General features: G+C 43.5%; 1 protein-coding gene across 3 annotated transcripts in view; it reads left to right on the forward strand.

Moving 5' to 3' along the window:
• AKT3 (AKT serine/threonine kinase 3) overlaps positions 1 to 21,813 on the forward strand; it is a 642,459-nt gene that overhangs the window by 437,048 nt on the left and 183,598 nt on the right. For all 3 annotated transcript variants that reach the window (XM_075596830.1, XM_075596831.1, XM_075596832.1), the window contains one exon: positions 16,132 to 16,276. In XM_075596830.1, coding sequence (XP_075452945.1) covers positions 16,132 to 16,276 — 145 coding nt within the window. The remainder of the gene's footprint in view (positions 1 to 16,131; positions 16,277 to 21,813) is intronic.

The following is a 21,813-nucleotide window of genomic DNA, read 5'->3' on the forward strand; positions in this document are numbered from 1 at the left end:
AGATATAAAAAGTCTTATAAATGAAAGTCTTATCTGTTCCTTGTAGTTGGAGGGAAAATCTTCTCTGTTCCTGGTTGCTACCTTTTCCTCAGGGTTTGTCAGCATTCATGTTTAGAAGTTTCATGGTGGAATATGGAAAATAGTTGAAGCGCTCAAATGCAGGTATATCTCAAAATAATAATAAGCCAGACCACTGTACCAGGGTACTAACAATTGATATAGTACCTATTGTGTCATATAATGGGTACTATCCTCCTGAAGACAGGTTGTGTGTGGTGCAACCCACTCACCATCTGTCTCATCGGCACGTTCCCCTGAAAAATATGCAAATACTCACATCCTGGTAGGGCAGGCAGGCAGGCTGTGCAGCTACTCAATGCAATACAGGGAAAAGGGAGACCAAAAAGCGCACCAGCACAAACGGAGCAGGAAGAAACCAGAACAAAAAAATGATTAAAAGGGCACTTTAATGTGGCAAAAGACCCATCCAATGCATTTCGAACGTCGCAGCGTTCTTTTTCAAAAAGTGTGGGTCTTTTGCCACATTAAAGTGCCCTTTTAATCATTTTTTTGTTCTGGTTTCTTCCTGCTCCGTTTGTGCTGGTGCGCTTTTTGGTCTCCCTTTTCCATGTTTAGAAGTTTCCCCTGTGTCTAGAAAGCAGAACTGCTGTTTCTTCTGGCAGGCTCAAGACATTTGTCCCCATGCTCAGTCTCACAAGTTGTGAGATTCAGGCACAATCTCCCTTTCTGTTTCAAGGGCAGGCTTTTCTAAGCAACCTAATCAGGCAGGTGGTGTTTGTTAATTGACTACCAGTAGTTAACCACCACGCCGCTGGATTAGAGGCATATTTCCTGAACAGGGATAACTCCCCTGTTACACCCTCTGTAAAGCATTAGTAAGACCACACCTTGAATATGGAGTACAGTTTTGGGCACCACACCATAGAAAATACATTGTGGAACTAGAAAACTTGCAGACAAGAGCCACCAAATTAATAAAAGGGATGGATAATCTCATTTACGAGGCGAGGCTAGCTAAATTAGATTTGTTTACATTAGAAAAGACGCATCAAGGAGGGGATATGATACCTATATGCAAATATATTCAGGGACTATACAAGGAGCTTTCAAAATTATTATTTATCCAAAGGGTAGTACAAATGACACAGGGTCATACCTTAAGGTTGTAGGATAGTAGATTTCACCAGGAACAAATGAAAGGGTTCTTTACAGTATGGGCAGTTAAAATGTGGAATTCAGTACCCATGAAGCCTGTGATGGCAGATACATAGATATAAAAGGTTGGCCATCTTATTAGAAAGGAAAGGTATTCAAGGATATTCTACCAAATAAGTAAACATGGGAAAGATGGTGATCCAGGGAGTAATATTTGGAATCGGGAAGAATTAGATTTTCCCCTTATGAGATATCAGTGTTATGTTATTTCACTTGGGTTTTTGTTTGCCTTCCTCTGGATCAATATACTGTAAGTACGGATATAGGATAAAGTATCTGTCTTCTAAATTTAGCATCGGTTGAACTTGATGGACGTATGTCTTTTTTCAACCTCATCTACTATGTGACTCTTAGGCTGAGTCCCCACTGGTGCTGAGCGCGCTCATGCTTAAAGCATGAGCGCCAGGTGTCCTGCAACTTGCGCACGCATGCGCAGAGGGGAGAAGGGGGGGTGCAATTGCGGGCAATCTGAGCAAGCGGGAAAGTTTAACATTTTTATTTACAAAAGCGCGAGCGTGTGTGCCCGCGCATGCGAGCGCATGCATCGCATGAGCCGGAACTTGCATATATTTATATATATGCAAGTAACCGCATCAAGCGCCACCCGCTCAGCGAGCTCAGCACCAGCGGGACTCAACCTTAGGTAGAAGGTCCGAACAATAGAAAATACTGAAGAAAATATATATATATATATATACACTCACAACAACAACCAAGTGTGAGGCGCCACAAGGCCAATAAGTGTAAAAAAAAATGTAGCTCACTGTTGCACAAAAAAAAGTATAGGGGCATCTACTGTATATAGAGTGCACAATGTGAGATGCGAAAACAATTTAAAAAAAACCCAAGGTAAGTAACAATAATATACCACACAGAAAAACGATATACCAGTGCAATTAAATGCTGAAAGCATTACAAAAATTGTGAGAGTATGTAAGAGACGTGTGCAGAGGTACGCAATGGAGACTGGTTTTAAGGTGAACTAAAAATAAGGCTTTTATTGCGCCTGCTTCTTTAACACATGAAAATCATCAAACGTATGCAAATAAGGGGTTAAACAAAGCTTCGGCTCCACTTGGGAGTATTTCTAGGTAAACATATGCAGTCCAGAACTCCCTTTAGATAGCATGTTTCCCAGCCCCAAAGATATAGTTTGATATGTTCAGATATACAACAGTCTTAGAAAGTAAAGCTTATCTGTCTCTCTGGTAGCAGTAGGGGGGAATCCTTCTCTGCTCTCCGGGCATAGCCTTTTTGTCCTATGGCACTTTCAGCTTTCAGGTTTTAGAAGTCTTCTCCCCTTGTTGTCTTGTTGTGTGGCTGTTAGTCTACAGCTCTCAAGATGTCTCTGTCCCTTCCTGTTTCAGGACACGTGGGAGCTCAGGAGTCTCTCCTTCCTGTTTCAGGAGGAGCCTTTTCTCTAGCAAGCCTCCAATCTGCCAGGTGCTGGTCAATTAACCAGCATACTGCTGGATTAGAGGCAAGTTTTCTGAACAGGGATAAGTCTCCTGTTACATACCTCCCCTGTTTGTAGGAAGCTTGGGCTTGCCAATGCCAAAACCCATCCTTCCACTCTCATTTCAGATATCTCAGTGACTTGAATGAGAGTGGATGGAGGAGAACCCGCAGTCCCGATGGGATTGGAGCCCTTCCTCCAGTTTAGTAGTGTCTCCCCCAGAAGGTGCTTGAGATCAGCAGTCCTCAGTCGCTCAAGGAGAACTTTTTCCAAGTCCAGTCTTTCTACTGACCACGTGGTCATGAGCTTACCCCTGTGGCGGGTGCTCCTCTTTTTGTAGGCAGACTGTATGGCGACAGTCGCAGAGCGTTTATGCAAATCACTTTCTCTCGCCATCTTTCGCATGTACTCCACTTTAGCACCAAATGTCCACTTCATGGTATCACAAGAGTGCCCAAAAACAGCCACCTGAGCTTTCAGTTCTTGAAGCTGTCTTCCTGTACTTTCCCATTCACTGTAGTCGTCAGTTCAGCTTCTTTGGGATTGAGTTGTGGTTCCAGCTCCATTTCCAGAGAAGGTCCTATCTTTTCAGCTTCCTCAGCTAAGGATTCTTCTGGCTTTGATTCTGCACCCCTACCTTTGTTTGTTGCCTGTTGGGCAGCTGCAGGTTTAGCTAGTGCTTTCTTAGGTGGCTCATACTTCGTGATCTTGTTTTGAAGGTGAGTGGTGTCCCCAGCTCTCACTGTACCCTTGTCCTCACGGGCATTAGTTACTGTGGGATACTGATGCTTGGGCAGAGCCAATACCTTTTCCCGTATTGGAGGCATCTGTAAGTTACTGGTCTGCAGAGTCTCACTCTGTTTGAGTGTTTCCTGCCATTCTCCTTTTAGGGTCTTTATTTCTTCCCTGTGTTTTCTCTGAGCTTGCTTCCACCTATCATTCATTTTTTTGTGAAGCACTGTGAACTTCTTCGCTTGGGCCGCAGATACTCGTCTCAGTTTCTGGACCTTTTTGCGCTCCCTCTTGTACCGAGTCACCTGGTCTGTAAACTTAGCCTCTAGCGATGCTTTGGTGATGGTCAGGGTAGCCTTCAGTTTATCATACTGCTTTGCGAGGACACACTGGGTAATCAGACGTTCCTGCAGCACTTTTATTTCCTTAGCAGCCTGCAGATTTTCTTCCTGCAGAGTTCGCTGCTTCTCCTCGGTATTCTGGAGGTGTGTACGCAGACCTTGCAGTTGGTTCTGCAGTCGGTGCTCTGCTTCAAACTTTTGGTGCATGTTGTATTCCCAAGATACATAGACAGACTTTACTTGCAGAAAAAAAATATTCTCTTTTTTTCACTTTCTTTCACTCCCGGCAGGGTGACTTAACACTCAGCAATTGGCTTTGGGTTACCCTTTACACAGTTCAGCAATCCCTTTTTACCCGGTGGGGCAATTTTACACTCAGCACTTGCTTGCTGAAAATTCCCCTGCTTCAGCAAAAAATGTATTTTTTATTTTTTGTAAAGAAAACAATAAATAAAGCCTAGCTCCTCTGGAGCACTAACTCACTTCTTGAACCCTGACTACAGCTGGAAGGCAAAGACCCTTTATCAACAACCATGTTACACATTATTGTGATAGGCAAGTAAGGTTTACCTGCTTCAGCAGTTTCTCTCTCTCCTCTTGGGATTGGGGAAAAGAGTCCACCTGTGGTTTTGTGGCTTTCTTCAGTGCAGTGTAGATTTCCTGTCTGGATGTGTATCCCTTTAATTCTGTTGTTCAGACTGTTTGCAGGAACTATGTAGGCAAAAGCACAAAAAATTTCACAGGCAGTCTCCGGGACCCCTTTGAACTTCAAGGGCCACCTCTCATCCCACTACTGACACCATATGTAAGAGACGTGTGCAGAGGTACGCAAAGGAGACTGGTTTTAAGGTGAACTAAAAATAAGGCTTTTATTGCGCCTGCATCTTTAACACATGAAAATCATCAAACGTATGCAAATAAGGGGTTAAACAAAGCTTCTGTTCCACTTGGGAGTATTTCTAGGTAAACATATGCAGTCCAGAACTCCCTTTAGATAGCATGTTTCCCAGCCCCAAAGATATAGTTTAATATGTGCAGATATACAACAGTCTTAGAAAGTAAAGCTTATCTGTCTCTCTGGTAGCAGTAGGGGGGAATCCTTCTCTGCTCTCCTGGCATAGCCTTTTTGTCCTAAGGCACTTTCAGCTTTCAGGTTTTAGAAGTCTTCTCCCCTTGTTGTCTTGTTGTGTGGCTGTTAGTCTACAGCTCTCAAGACGTCTCTGTCCCTTCCTTTTTCAGCCTACGTGGGAGCTCAGGAGTCTCTCCTTCCTGTTTCAGGAGGAGCCTTTTCTCTAGCAAACCTCCAATCTGCCAGGTGCTGGTCAATTAACCAGCACACTGCTGGATTAGAGGCAAGTTTTCTGAACAGGGATAAGTCCCCTGTTACAGAGTACTTGAATGAACATGCACGTTAATTGGTAATACAAAATCCCATAATCAATTGTATGAAAAAGATGGAATAATTCATGGAGGCTTCTGACAGCTTTTTGTGGGATTTACCACATCCACAGAGATTTCTAAGAAAGAAAAGAAAAGTGCGTGCTCTATGGTGTAATAAAGTAAAAAACAATTCAATGCATCTTCAGTGGTGCGATATGCACATACACAATTAGGTAGATAAAAGCATTGAAGAGAATATGTGAATAATCAATATCCAGGAACAAGGGATCAACTGTCGAAAGGATATCCCAAGAATAAGTGTCTGCATGGGCCGATCGCAAGACAATGTATGGCACAACAAGGCTATCGGATCATTGTCAGAAAGTCTTTGGCCGGACTTGAGGAGCAGTGCTAGATAGAAATGCCAAGTGAATCACTCGTCCGGTGAAACTTGGAACCACTTCACCGTCGTCTTCCAACGAAGTCCCTACATCAAGTCTCCGCCCTACACGTTTTGTTGCCTGGCATGGCAACTTCCTCAAGGATTGAGGATGAAGGATTATATGTAATATATAAATATATAATAAAAAATATATAAATAAAAATTGAAGAGAAAAAATAATGTATATAATGTATACATAAAAACATGATCATGTATACATACATAAAAATAAGGAAAATAATTACTGAAAAATGAAAAAAAACTGTAAATAATAATAAACTCAACCAGAAAACAGAGAGGAAAACACTGAGATTGAAGATAGGGATATACAGAAATTAAACTAGCGTACTGTTGCCCAGATATCAATTAAATCCCATAGGGAACATGGTATCAAGTCTTAATATCCATAGAGTTTCTCTCTCAGACAGGGATCAAAAAGCCCCCCCCCCCTCAATACCCTTAACACTCCTCCCTCTCCTCTCTCAGCTCTGCTCCAGACACTGACAACCTGGTCAGGAACAACAACTTTGTGCTATTCTCCTCTATTGATCTACGTACCCACTTTCTCTCTGCCGTTCTCGCCCTTCTAATCCTAGACCCTTACTAAATTGCCACACGCATGCTGCGTTCCTGCACTCGTTCCTCTTAGCGCCTTTGGAGGAAATCTCACACTCTCGCAGACTTCCTTCAATACAAATTTATTTTATCCTGTTTCAACTCTGCCATCTCACAGGCTAAACAAACCTACTTTTCTTCACTAATCAACACGCACAAGTCTAACCCACACCTACTCTTCTCTGTCTTTGACTCCCTTATCAGACCATTCTCTGCTGCCTGTTTTTCTTCCTCCATCTCACCTCAGGACTTTGCTGACTATTTCAAGGAGAAGGTGGAATCCATACTTCAGGACATCCCCTCTGTATCCTCCATCCTCCCCCTCTTTCTAACTCTCGTCCTGCCTTCCTCAACTCTCTTTCCACTGTCACAGAGGAGGATGTATCGTTTCTGATTACCTCTTCTCCCTCTACCACTTCCCCTCTTGACCCCATTCCCTCTGATCTCCTAAAACCACTTGCTTTTACTATAATCCCTACACTCACACACATTTTTAACTCCTCCCTCTACTCTGGTACCTTGTCTTCCTCATTCAAACATGCAACAGTTATACCATTACTCAAAAACAGCAAGCTTGACCCTACCTGTCTTTCTATCTATCGTCCTGTCTCCCGCCTGCCTTTTGCCTCTAAACTCCTTGATCGTCTTGTATTCTCTCGCTTGCTCCATTTTCTCACCATCTATTCTCTCCTAGACTCTCTACAATCTGGCTTCCGCACTGCTCACTCCACTGAAACAGCCCTCACTAAAATAACTAATCACCTTCATGCTGCTAAAGACAAAGGACTCCATACTCTAGTCATATTACTCAACTTCGACTGTGCAGCATTTGATAATGTGGACCACCCTCCTTTACATTCTCCATTCTCTTGGTGTCCATAACAAAGCTCTATCCTGGATCTCCTCATACCTCTCTCATCATACTTTCAGTCTCTTTTGCTAACACCTCCTCCTCTATTGATCTCTCGGTGGGGGTTCCCTAGGGCTCTGTCCTGGGACATCTTCTCTTTTCACACTCTCTCTAGGTGACCTAATCACATCTCTTGGGTTCAAAATATCACCTCTATCCAGATGACACACACATTTATTTTTCAACCCCTAACCTCTCTGCTATATCATCTGGTGAGTTCCTGATAGTTTTCTTTCTACTTTAGCGGCAGTCATCTCGATCCTGCCTTCTCCCTCTGCTATATCATCCTGGATGGCCCTCCACCGACTTAAAATGAACATGTCAAAAATGGAGATCCTCATATTTCCTCCCAAACTTGGCCCTACTACCACCTACTATATTAGTTTTGGAAGCACTATCATACACCCAGTAGCACAAGCACTCCTCTCTCACATTCAAAAGGTAGCTAAAACCTGTTGTTTTGTCCTCCGCAAGATTACAAAGATACACCCTTTCCTCTCAGCTGCTAAAACTCTGACACAGGCCCTCATTCCCTCCCGTCTCAACTACTGTAACCTCCTGCTGTCCAGCCTTCCTGCCTCTCACCTGTCTCCCGTACAATCTATCCTAAATGCTGCTGCCAGAATCTCGTAACTTTTTCCTAAATCTGTCTCAACGTCTCCCCTGCAGAAATCCCTTCCCTGGCTTCCTATCAAATCCTGTATCACACACTCAATAATCCTCCACACTTTTAAGGCTTTACACTCTTCTTCCCCTCCTTACATCTCCACCCTAATTTCTCGCTATACACCATCCCGACTTGTGTTCTGCTTAAGGTTATCTTCTCTCTACCCCTTTTGTGTCTAAAGCCCTCTCCCACCTTAAAACTTTCTCACTGACTGCCTCACACCTCTGGAATGCCCTTCCCCTAAATATCCGACTAGCACCCTCTCTATCCACCTTTAAGGCTCATCTTAAAACACACCTCCTTAACAAAGTATATGAGTAGCTCCGTGGCTGATTCTTTATACCTCATACATCGACTATGGCCCCTTGCAGACACACTTACCAGAACACCTTCCTTCTGTCTCTTTACATTCGTATGTACCAATTAGATAGTAAGCTCTTCGGGAAAAGGACTCCTTTTCCTAAATGTTACTTTTATGTCTGACGCACTTCTTCCCATTATGTGTTATTTGTATTATTTGTTATTTATATGATTATGTCACGTGTATTACTGCTGCGAAGCGTTATGTACATTAATGGCGCTACTGTATATAAACAAAGATATACATACAATACCTACATACATTGCTAGGATCCTTTTTGTGTTGATACAAAAAATGTCCAGAGACACTATGATTAATGTTTCTTTTCATAATGTTAGTGCTGAGAGCATGTATAGTGCAACACACATGTTGTGGGCCACAAGAAAAAAAAGTGTATGAATATATATAATATATTTGCTTTAGCAATGAATGTGTCCCTTTATTTTAAATGATTCGCCTGTTATATGGAAACAAAAATAATTTTCAGTGACCAGATGCTTACACGTCAAACATCTACTCTTATCACAACAAAAATTACCTAATTTGTCAGAAGAAGTTGAAAAATTGGAGGATTTGGTTTTATTGATATTACTTGGAACCATGATACTATTAATATTCCTTGCTTTCCTAAAAACAAGGGGGGAAGTGGTAAGTAAATTGAAACCCAAAAGAGGATTACACAAAAGGATCTTCCAATATTTATTTAAGATTTTATGAATAGATTGTGATGATTTATTGTATTTAGTCACAAATCTAAGCGATCAATGATAGTTAGCTGCCTCCATCCCTGGGTCCAAACCAGGGTTGGATGGCCTAGAAAATTAATCTCTATTAATAGTTCGATTGGCCTTCGTTTTGGCCAACACATTTTTTCTATCCATAAGTCTAACTGTGTTGAAGGATTCCATGATAGTATTACTATCATAGCCTTTAGCAATAATTTGTTTTATGAGGATTTCTGATTGCCTCAGAAAATCCGTTTCAGTAGAACAATTTCTCTGTATCCTATTGAACTGGCTTGACAGTATGTTGTCTAGCCACTTCCTATGATGGTTACAGGAAGCATGAAAATAACTGTTCACCGCTACAGGTTTGAAATGTGTGTCCGTCTTGATCCAAAAAAAAAAAAACTATAGAGGAGGAACAGGTGGAAAAAGTACATTTAAGCCCCATATCATTATTATTAAATATATTCAGTGTTTTCTATTGTTTGGACCTTCTACCAATGAGTCTATAGGATAATATAGGCTGTTATAACTTGTGTGCCCTAAATAAGTATAATGTTTCGACTTATTGAAAACCACCACTTATTGTAACTTTTGATACCTAATATTTTATGGTAATTTATTGTAATGTTTCAGAAACTAGTACCTGTATATTTCAACCTACTGAAATTAACTACCTTTTTTCTAAATGTAGCAGGGTTCCCCCTGGCCCCCCCTTACCTCCGCTTAGCGGGGGGACCCCTGCGCTATGCCAGGGAGCTGCAGGGGCGAGCGCATCGCCGTGGGCTCCCGGCGGCATCTACAGCCAGGCACCACCATCTTTAAAGCGTTCGCACATGCGCAGCAGAGTTGCGGCGGCCATTAATGAGATTGCAGATGGGCAGAGGTGGTGCTCTGTAGCGCCGGGACATCCCCAGTCGGTGCATGCGCAGACAGAGCCTGCAGCAGCCATTACAGACTTGCGCAGGCGCAGATACGATCTCGCACTCGGCCTCAATGTAAAAGACTTATGCAAAGGACTACAACACCCAGCAGCCTCTGGGGACTGCCCTATGATCCCTATCACATGCAGCCAAACAGCCAATAGTGCTTACAGATTCTCCTGCTGCAGTTAAATACATTGTTGTGTGCAGAAAGACAGGAGTGAGTCAGAACTGGGAGCAGGTTAGGGAAGGGTGTGTGTAGGGAGCAGTAGCCCCTGCCACTAGGCCAGGTTACCCCCCTAGGCCCCATATAGGCCATGAGCCATACCATAGATTGTGGTTGCTACAGAGACAGGCCCTAGGTAGGGACCCTGCCCCTTTAGTTATTTGCTGAGTTCATGGACACATTGCATTTGCTGTGCAGCCCTGATTATTGTGTCTGGACGCAGACCATCGCTCAAGATAGAGACTATCTTCCTGGTGGGATTGTCTGGCGGGACGCCACCCCACGCGTCAAGAGCGGAAGCATCATGCATCACGTTTTCGGATCCATCAGCCACATACAGCATCTGCGCGTCCGGGTGTGGACACACCCGGCAGGTACCATCAAGTCACAAAGTGCACCAACTACACACCTCATCTTAGTGGGCAGCGCTGTTCCACACTTGGGTGGGGTTATGGGACTTTTGAGGCACTTGGGTGGATGGTGGTTGGGTTGAGGCCCAGTGAGGCCAGGTTAAAGGGTGACACTGCTGTGATGCTGTGATGCTATATTGTGTATTGTGATGTGTTATAATTTAGTTGCATATAGTAACCTGTTTTATCCATACCCTGGGGTAAGTACCTAATGTATGTGGTTCCTGTGTCAGGGGTTATTCTACACACTAGAATCCCTGCACAGGTGGAGGCGCTGTAAGCAGTATGTTCCAGAATACACCCCAGGCTCCCAGTGCCAGAGATTCAGGCCTCCTGTGAGCCTGACAGGTATTGCACCACACCTGGTAACATATGTAGATTTCCCCACATGCTCCCTATCTGCGATTGGGGGGGGGGGAGGGTGTTACATTAAATTAAGTTTACTGATACTACATTTTCCCTCTACCTTCCCTGTATTCGATTCGTCACAATGACCTGGTCAGATTTAAAAGCATGTCCCCTTGTAGTACTGTGCCCCTTAAATAAATCTACTACATGTTTATCTTCACCTACTATGCTTTTGCTGCATTCTTTCACTTTCCTACACATAATCATCACTGATTTCTTTATCAAAGTCTGCAGGCTGCATAAATGAGGCAACGTTAGAGCAAAAAACAACATCAGAATTATAAAAAGATACTGAATCCCATACTAAGTGCACATTTTTTTTGCACTGGTTTTGCCATGGGTAGATTTGAATAAAAAAACACATGAATGTTATGCAATGGAATCACCAGCATAATTTGCTGGAGCAATGTGCATAACTTATGCCGTGATTCCTACTTTTTTCTGTTGAATACCCAACCGGGCAAAACTTCACTTGATCAAAAAGTAAAAAAATGAAATAAAAACTTCCAAAATCAGTAATAAAACTATAAAAAAAATTATACAGGTTTATAGTATCAATCAGCTAAATTCACTGCCATTAGTTCACACACGTACTGTTTGTCTCTGTCTCTGGACCATATTCAATATGTTGTGAAACCACTGCCTAGTGCTTAAAAAGAGTTCACCTGTATTTAAATGAACATATACTAATAGGGTGACCCCCGCATCAGCTATAGGATCGGTATAGTGGCGGTGCTCCCAAGGTAGGTTTATATGAACATCTGGAAATTGGTAGAAAAACAAAGCACTACTTGCACCAGAGATTGAAAAAATAGAGTTTAGCTGAGTGCGTACCCATAAAATAACAATTTATTGGATACAGGTATAAAAAGCTACATAATGGGGCACACAGGACCCCCACCAACGTGTTTCGAGCATGAGCTCTTTCTCAAGGTGACTAAAGAGAATATTCACCAGCAGTTTAAGTATCCTCAGTGCGCGCCATCCTCACCAATCCTGTTCACTTCTGAAACTGTCCGGAGCAACACAGGCATGGTGACGTCATTGCGCACTGACGAAATGTCAAAATAATAAAGCTTTATTGACACACGAACAAACACATAAACAATATACATGCCCGGTGAGAAAAAAATGATTTTAGTTAATCAGAAAAATATAAAACTCTGTAAAATAATTAAAAACAGACTTCCTTTGTCTAGAGACATAAGCTTTTGTTAAAAAACACTTGTAACTATTTCTGAAGATGGCAAGTTTTAGTAAACAGGGAGAAGATGTAAACACTGCTCACAAACCCAAAGTCTTAATAAGCTTTTTACATAACTTGAAAGTGAGAAATATTTATGTGTAAGTGAATTTCTTTTCATTACATAACTTTACTATAGTATTGCATTTCGAATATTGCATATGGAATAGTGTTACTCCCCTACAGCAGACCCGATGGTCTAAGGGAGTTCATACAGTAGGAGTTTAGCTTAATTTCACTGTGTCTGCCGACACCAGCAGGCTTTGAGTTATCCTACATATATATATATATATATATATATATATATATATATATATATATATATATATATATTTTAACCTGCCTTTGAGCTTATCTAATTAGTAGATCCAAACCACAGTTAATGGAGCAGAGCACCTCCTGAGACGTAGAGGGTACTGATCCCTATCGCTCATAGTCGTCTCAGTGTGCTCCTGTTACGTTCATAGGGCGCACGGGGCTGATCAATACCAGCCTGGATCTCACACTGTTGGTCACCAGACTTTGCAGGGTCGTGAATGGACTTGCAGCTAAGCCTCTTCATTAGCCTGCTTAGAGCTACACTGGTGCAGGTATTTGTACACCACTCAGTAGTGTGTGTCTGTAGTTGTATGCTACCTGCATACAACTACTTTACCACCCTTACATCAGTTTGTTACTGGCTCACTTATTATATTGTGGTGCTCCTTTACTGCTTCACCATTAATGTATCAGGTTCTAATACTTAACGAATGTGATCAACGTGGCAGACCAGGCTAGGGTAACTCACTAGGAGAAAAATAGAGGTGTATGACCCCCTAAGTTAACCAGTGCTCAGAGTATATATCAGTCCACAACAATGATAAAAAAGCTGCTTGTCCGGATGGAGACAGGAGTAAGGCAGCTGAATGATAAATAACCCCTATTAGGGATGTTGTCTCGTGGGGACTGTGAAGGGTTGTCTGGGAGAAGTCCTAAGACCCACCCAGACCCCATACATTAGTCCCACTTCAATGTATCAAACACATCACCTGGGGAAGCTCCAGCAATGAAAGAAATCACTCACTGTGTCTTTTAACTCCTCCGGTCTCTTTTCTTTGTCTGTACTTGGCGTGCTCCAGCTGATGTGAAGATACAGGAACAATTTCCTCGCTGGGGAGGAGGTAGAGCAGCGGGCACTGGAGTTAGGGTACAGTAACTCACTATCAGCCTGCTTACCGTATTAAAACGTAGTCTGTTATACATATATTTACACTTAGATATATGCAGCAGAATATTTCATTTGACTAAGAGGGCACTGATCCTGTATGCTCATATTTTACCTAGGTGTACTTACATTGTCTCCGCAGTGACATGTCTATGTTTAAATGAACACACATGTGTAGATAACCTTACTATCTTTGCTGCTGCTGCCATCCGTGTGGTCGCGGCATCGGAGCATTACTGCTGCAGGGGGTCCCATTTGGAAGCATAGACCCCCGCCCCCCCCCCCCTCCGCAGCGCGATCGAGGCAGACACTGTCCAGCACCGCAGACTTTTGTTTCTTTGACTGCGAAGCTGTAGACAGAGAGTCGTGCTACATTTGTATTTACAATTTTCTCCAACGCAGGCAAGCAGTCTCATAGCATATTGTATACAAATCTCCGTCTCTGTTCAGTTGTTATAAAAAGCAGTCTTGTTGAATTAGCTGTAGGACTAACAATTATTTGAAACTGAAGTTCCCTAATTCAAACACAATAGTGTCTGCTCCTGTTTGTGCGTTGTGTGTGCCCCAATACAAAGCGCCAACGGGAGCAATAATGGCTGATACATCTGTATATTTTAATAAAGCATAAATCGGGAATTGGAAAAAAGTTTGTCTTGCAGCTTTCTGTAGTAGGGGAATGAACCCTCTCAAATCAATTTTGAATTAGGCTCTTCTAAATAGAAAATCATTCCCTCAATGTAATTTACCAGTTTGGAGTTTGTGGGCAAATTATTTGTACATTTCTAATTGAAAAAGTACCTGAATAAATGCGACTTATTAAAAAAAATAATTAAATGGACATTAATTACAAGTTAAGGGAATAGTAGAGCTTTTCTTGCTAGCAACTAATGACAATACCGTGTGCAATGTTAAACCCAAAGCATACTGTATTTTTCCAATTTGAAAAAAGTGCTTTTCAATAGGCATTAAATATTCTAGCTGGTACTGTAGATATAATTATATAATTCATTCACTCTGGATAGCTATCTCACACATAGGGCCTCATTTTAGTTGCTTTGATAACTTTGCTTCCATCTGAAACGGTTTAGCATATTCCCACCGAACAGTTTTTATTTGTGTTATCACGGTATTCAGAAAGAATCTGAGACCATCACAAACCGTGAGGTAGGAAAATGCCAATACCGCTCGGCATAGCAGTGATGAGATCTCAGTCTTTCAGCTCTCACAGGCGATTGCACTGCTTTTATTTACATTTTCATACTAGTGTACGGGAGCAGGGGGTCTCTGAAGCTGAACTGCGTTAATTTCAGGTCTGGGGGACCCCCTGCTTTTTGAGATACTAGCCCAGCTATGGGGTGCCGGTATCTTCTATGCATTTAAATGTCCCGGTCACGTGATGCGGGAGATTTAAACATTGCATGGGTATACTGGCACACAATACCGGGGCCTGTATCTCGGTAAGCCGGGGGTCCCCGAGGCTGAAATCAATGCGGTTCAACTCAGGAGACCCCCTACTCCCACACACTAGTATTAAAATGTAAATAAAAACAGCTTCATTACCTTAGTGGCTAGCCATGAAGAAAAAAATATAGAACTGGACTGCCGTCGAGATAAGTACAGTAGAAAAGCTTTATTGGCACATGTCATGCACCGAGGGGAAGACCTCTTACGTATTTTACACAGGTGCCTGATAAAGTGCTGATAAAGCGCTGGCGCCTGCGTGAAACACGCAAGAGGTCTTCCCCTCGCTGCATCTCATGTGCCAATAAGGCTTTTTTTCTGTACTCATCGCGACGGCAGTCCAGTTCTATATTTTTTTCTTCACGGCAGCTGCACTGCCATACAACCATGTCTCTCCAGTGATTTCTTCACGGCAGGAGCACACTGACAGTACCCCGTGATCTGTGAAACGGAGTGAGTAACTTACCTAGTACTCTTTTGCATATCTTCATATAGATCTAACCACGGACTGAAACTTCACTGGGTTTCATTTGTTTCACACAATTGCAGATTCATAACATATGCTGTATATATCTAGGCTTGTGACCCTGCTTCCAGTGTGGTCCTAAACCTCTCATTAGGTTGCATAGTGGTTCTTCATGCTATCAGTTACAAGTACTGAGTCCGTGGGATAATTATCCTGGTTTACAGACACTGTTCGGGACATGATACATATTCTATTTCAAAAGAAAAAGTGTTCTCACTGATGAACTTTTCATTATTACATTATTGTAGACCATTGTCTTAGAAGCATCGCTGGGGGTTCTTTCCATTATCTGTGCTAGAATGACTGCGTCAGATATTTCCAGCGTTCTTTTTGCATCTCACTCTTACATGTTAACCTTTTTGGTTCCAGAAGGTGGGCAGCAGTCAAGTTCCACAGGGCCTTCTAGTATTGCAAACGTGTGATCACTTGGATAGCGATCACATTGTCACAACCATTCCCTTATGTGGGGAGTGGAAGGAATCCTCCTCCATTCTGATTGTGAATGCAATCTTTCCTAGAAATGAGCAAAAGGGCAGAAAATCACTAGTATGACAACCCATGTGATTTTCAGTGAAATTAATAAAGGCTCTGTAATGGACCTGGTTCAATCACTGTCATTTTAAAGCCAGTGTATGCCATATGTCTGAACCTTTATTATTACATAATAATGTCAGAGAACCAAATGTAGAGGGCCAAGTTGCAATTGTGAGCAACATAACATAAAAAAAAATATTTTTAAGACCAAAAGTACTATTTTTGTTTACTTGTTGAAAACGTTCCATTTCTTTGTTTGTATAGATTCACTGAGAAGTTTGATATACATTCTTCTATCTAAAGTAGATCAATCTTTATTTTTTCTTTACAGAGAAGAATGGACAGAAGCAATTCAAGCAGTAGCAGATAGGCTTCAGAAACAAGAAGAGGAGCGAATGAGCTGCAGTCCAACCTCTCAGATAGACAATATTTGTGAAGAAGAGATGGACGCTTCTACAACTCATCATAAAAGAAAGGTAGAACATGATTTCCCTTGAACTAATCAAATTCCAAAATACAAATTTGAATATAGTGCTTTCTTCTGATTTAAAATTTTAGATTCTTCCATCTAAATAAACTACTGTATGTACAGCAACTTGCAGCCATACAAATGTAACGGTTGCAGGCCCCCCACCCAATCTCATATTGGCCCCTGTGGGTGTAATCTGCTCCCAATTACATGTATGTGTGTTGTGGTGCACCTGCTGGTAACAGGACCCCTGAGTCTCCCTCTGGTTGGTAATGGGTAATATCACCATGACAGGCGTCTGAGGTAGTGTTCTGAGTCCTACTCACATTCGGTACAGCGCCTCCACCCCATCAGTATCCCTACGGCAGCAGGGAGGAGTATCTGATGGGGAACTCCTTCTTGGTGCATCCTCCTGGTAAATAACTCCACACTCACACAGGAGGGATCTTGTGAACCAGGGCATCTTTAATGTCATCTCCTGTGGCAGACTGCCCATCATAGCGGTCGTGCTTAGCCGCTCATCTCCATGAGGTACTCCCTGCAGAAGGTTCCTCCTCTCTTAATTGAGTTGCTCTCCACCTCTCCCCTAAGGGAGACCACCAGCTGTGCCAGGTCCCTGGACACAGTGTGTAATCAGCTTGCACTTGACTCTCTGACTGACAGACTTGAACTGCTGCAGACACTTCACTCAGGACATAAGAACATAACCAGACAGAACAGACTAACTTTAGGCAGTTCTGTGTCTTATATAGACTCCAGAAAAGACCCACCTCTGTGTCACTAACAGTGGACACAAAGCATGTTGCCACTTCCTTTGCTACATATGACACTTCACCAGGGTTTGAGGGCAAACCTCCATGATAGTTATTGGCAACCCTGCCTACTTACCAGGATTACTGCCAGCATGAGAGAGATCTGTACACCAATTTTACACATGGTTACACATATCAAAAACAGTAACCTAAAGTAATCCATACGCTGTGCCCTCTGTAAAAAAACAAAAACAAAAAAAACCCACTGTTCTATTCAGAGCAGTGAAACTACCACATACTGTAGCCTGCCTGGCATCACTTGTGGAATGCTATTTTGACTGTAATGGTATTGATATTTATGATTGCATTTCATTCTATCACACTATTAATATATGATATATTATCGAGGCATAATTATATGCCTCTTTATTTTTTATATATATATATATATATATATATATATATATATATATATATATACACACACACACATTTATATTAGATAAGACGCTTTTCTATTTAATCATTCTTTGAAAAGGTTATTGTAATTCAATTATTCATGTGCTATTACCTACAAAAAAATAATGGAAGCTGTTAATTGTACTTTTGATTTGATTGTTTATGACATGCCAGATGTCAGACTCTTGAACTAGTACATATGATACATGCATTATATTTGATCAACAGATGTTTCCCTAGCCAAATATGTTCAAGCAAATGGTTCTTTATGTACAATTTTCATAATAGTTTGTTTCTGATATATACTGTCAAGCACTATTTTTAGCCCTATGGTATTTAATTTAATATCCACAAAGTAAAAAATAAACAATGAACAGAAATGATGTATCTATTATTTATAAAATGTTTTACCAGGATATAATACATTGAGCGTTACCTCTCATTTTCAAGTATGTCCTGGGCACATAGTTATGTTGACAATACATTCTGGCGGTAACGACCAGTGTTTAAAAGTTATGTTTACAGACATTTAGAGACAATACATGTTATGGTCATATGTAACAGTTAGAAACAAGATTAAAATGTAAGACAGCTGAAATCTTGAAATAATGAAGACCGGGGGCAGCTTTGAAAGTCTCTGGTAGGTTGTTCCAGTCCTGAGGTGCACTGTAACAGAAGGAAGAGCTGTCTTTTGTTGTCAGATCTAAGGTGATAAGTGCTGTGTGTAGTATGGGTGAGGAGCTTGTTCAGATAGCCGGGTGCTTCTTATTACATTTACTCAAGAGAAGCTCCGTAAACACTTGCAGAATTTCAAATGAGTCTCTTGTTCTTATTTCTATGCATCAATAGACTGGTTCAAAGACACACACATATTTGTAATGATACTTTAGGTTCATTGGTTAATAAGTTCATACACACAAAACAAGACTAGAGGGCCACCATGATAAAATCAGAAAAGTTTAGTTTCTTCTTCAAATTCGAAGAAGTAAAACTGAAGCAGGAGAGACAACTGCTGACACTGGGTATCTGTTGTAACATTGTGTTGATATTGTAGTTTGACCAAGAGAAGTAAAAACGCCAGTCAGAACTCAGGAAGAAAAAACAACACAACTCGGTATTCACAGAAATTTATATTCATATAGTAAATTGTTGCAAACCTTTACATTGCTCAAACAGTGCCAATATAACCTCAAAATGCTGTGTTGATATAGCACCACAAAGTGGACTGTATACATGTGTAATGGGTTTTCCCCCCCCCAATCTCACATTGGCTCGGGTACTCTAATAACCAACCCCCATTACGTGTAAGTGTTTGGTGGTGCACCTGTAGGCAACAGGACTCCTGAGTCTCCCGGTTGATGTTATTAGGGGATTTCCAGCAGGACAGGTAGCTAAGGTAGTGGGTGCGAGTTCAACTTACATCATGTGCAGCGCCTCCACCTCATCAGGATCTGTGCTTCCGCAGGGAGATGGTCCTGGTGAGGAACTCCTTCTTGGTGGTGCCATCCACTGCTGAGTAATTTCACACTCACACAGTGGGGGTATCGGTAACAAGGTCATCTTTATTGTAGACGGTGATGTAGCAGACTGCCCCATGCAGCTGCCGGCTCTAGCCGCACATCTCTCCGTGATGTCCCTTCGCCAGGTACGCCCTTCCGAATTGAAGTGGGATTCCCTCTTCTCCTAGGGAGATCCTCTCTGCGCCAGGTCCCTGGACACAGAGTGGCTTAGACAGGCCGATTGGTCAACCTGGACCGCTAGTTACTTCACTAGGGTCACAAAGTGTTCCTACAATCCCTTATGCAGGCAATACAACTTCCCAACAACTTTCCACAGCTGCTGGAACACACTATCACTAACTGTGTTGTGCCTTATATACTTCAGGAGGCAGGCGCATCCCTGATGTCACTATCCAGGGACTCAGAGCATACAGCCACTCTCCTCAATACATAGGGCACCTCACCATGGTGTGAGGGAAAACCTCCATAACTACTGCTGGCATACCTGTACTTACCAGGACTTACTGCCAACAGAGAGGAAAGTAATATACCATTATTATGCATGGCTATATACTCCCCCTGGTGAATCCCCACCGACCCGGCTGGGGCCTAAATTTGGTGTACCTTGCTCCAGGAAACACTGAAAAAGAACACACAAATTAAGCGTTAAACATTATCACATTCACATAATAATGACAGAACATCCGCTCACTGACCAGCAGAGAGCATCAAAGAAAAAGGCAGACCACTCTTTGACGGGACCTAATAGTAGTGTCGAGGGTCTGGTTTCTTCACCTCCTGCCCCGCTCTCTCGGGGCAAGCCTCGCTCATTACAATACACCACCTTGTGCATATAAATGCTGCGCCCGATTTTCCAAACCCTCATCAGTTGGGAAACCCTCTGCTCAGCCTGAACTCCCTTAATGGCTCCTCCCTTATTAACGATATAGTATTCGATATCATTACGAAGCCACCTTTCTCGATTGTCCTCTATTTCCCTCATCAGAGGTTCAGGGACATATGGGTATTCAAGCCCATGGGACCTTTTATATTTGGCTGCAATAGCCCGTTCAGCTCGGCAGGCCCGGGTTAACTTAGTTTGCCCAGCCTTTCCCGGTAACACCCATGACAGGGGCTCATCTGACTCCACCGGATCATCTAACCCTTCAGATCCCTTTGGGGTAATAAGACCTCCTTGTATTCGGTCCCACCTTACTCGTAGCTCCTTGAGATAGGCCTCATCGTCAAAATCCCCAGGAGCCCACCAATGGTCAACCACCCCATCCCTTTCTAGAATGAAACGGGTGCGGTCTATCCAGGCGACATAACCCTCATATAATGGTGCCCACCACCTAGTTTCCCGTACCTCCCCTGAGTTGAGTTCTAGTGGCTCTTCCTCCTCAGGCCCACCCGATGATACCCCTGAAGTACCCTCAGATGGCGCAACCCTTTCCTTACGCTGTGACCAGTGTCCACCCGTGATACTCAGCATGCTAGTGCTATCACTGGGTACCGACTCTCGTCGGGAAATCCTCCCCCCACCCTCCGACCCATCATCCGAAGTTCCCCAGTCCAGGCTTCCAGTCCGTTCTTCGGTAGGACCCCGGGAATCCCCTGACATCCCCAGGCTAGAGGTTGACCCTAATGAACAGGTGACAGGGACAGGGGATTGAACTAGGGCCTTGGGGCAAACTTTGGGTATGGACGGGGTTGGGGGACGGGGCCGGACGGTAGGTACCGGCAGGGTCACGGCCTGCTCCTCCACTATACCTGACTCACGTCCGCCACAATGTCCATTCTTTCCTTCGGCAGCTGAGCCTCTCGCTCTCCGGTTCGAGCGCCCACTCCGTCTGTCCGTAGGGGATCGACTCCCACTGCTCGACCGTAGAGGCGCAATCGCCTCCCACTCGACACCGCTCAGGTCGTCCGGAACTGCCTCTGGACACGCACGTGCTGCGACGCCATCTTGGGTTGGGTCCCCAATCGAGACCTCTTCCTCCACGAGGACATCCGGCAACGCTCTTCTGCTGCGCGGTCCAGCCTGACCCTGGATCCGCTCTTCGTTCACCTCCACCCCCGGAATCTGCGGTGAGCACGGAGTTAACCTACTGCTCCGCAGGGTCGGGTGGATCGACCTCCTTCCGACCCGCTAGTCACCACGGCAGTGGGACTCTGGCGATCGGGTTGGCGCGGTACTGGAGACACACGACTCCGTGTCTCCACACCACGAGGGATAGCATCTCGCCACGGAATACCACTAGTATGGTACTCCGCCAACAAGTCCTGTGCCTCTGCCAGCCTGGCACACTCCTCGTCCGAGGACTCTAATTTACAGTTCGGGTGGGGTATCCCAGTAGGGGACCGTCGATGGGCTCCTTTCCGGTCACCTCTCCGATGACTGACTGGTTTTCTCGGCCTTATGAACTCGGCTTGATTCCGGCTCCGCGGGACCTGCACTCGCACTCCACAATGCACCCGGAAGCTCCGCTGCCGACATCGGGGTAGGATCTCTCATCCCCACAGCTTGTACCGGCACAAACGTTGTCATAGGCCACATATATTGCAGCCCACAATGAGGGCATCGAGCCTCACTGCCCACGGCTCCGCCAGGCAGTCTGCACTGCAGGCAGAGACAGACCACTGTCTCCACACCCTCTACGCGGATAATCAGAAAGCCTCCTGGAGCCGAATAGGGGTGGGTATATATCAAGGGTCTCTGTTCCACTTTCTCCACTTGCTCAGCCATGGTCACCAACGGAAGCACTCGTCCTAGCGGTCTGTATTGATCAATGGCTCTTCGCAACTGAAGTGCAGGGGATGGTTGAGCAATCCTT

The sequence above is a fragment of the Ascaphus truei genome, chromosome 4, assembly GCF_040206685.1.
Source record: "Ascaphus truei isolate aAscTru1 chromosome 4, aAscTru1.hap1, whole genome shotgun sequence".
Taxonomy (NCBI): domain Eukaryota; kingdom Metazoa; phylum Chordata; class Amphibia; order Anura; family Ascaphidae; genus Ascaphus; species Ascaphus truei.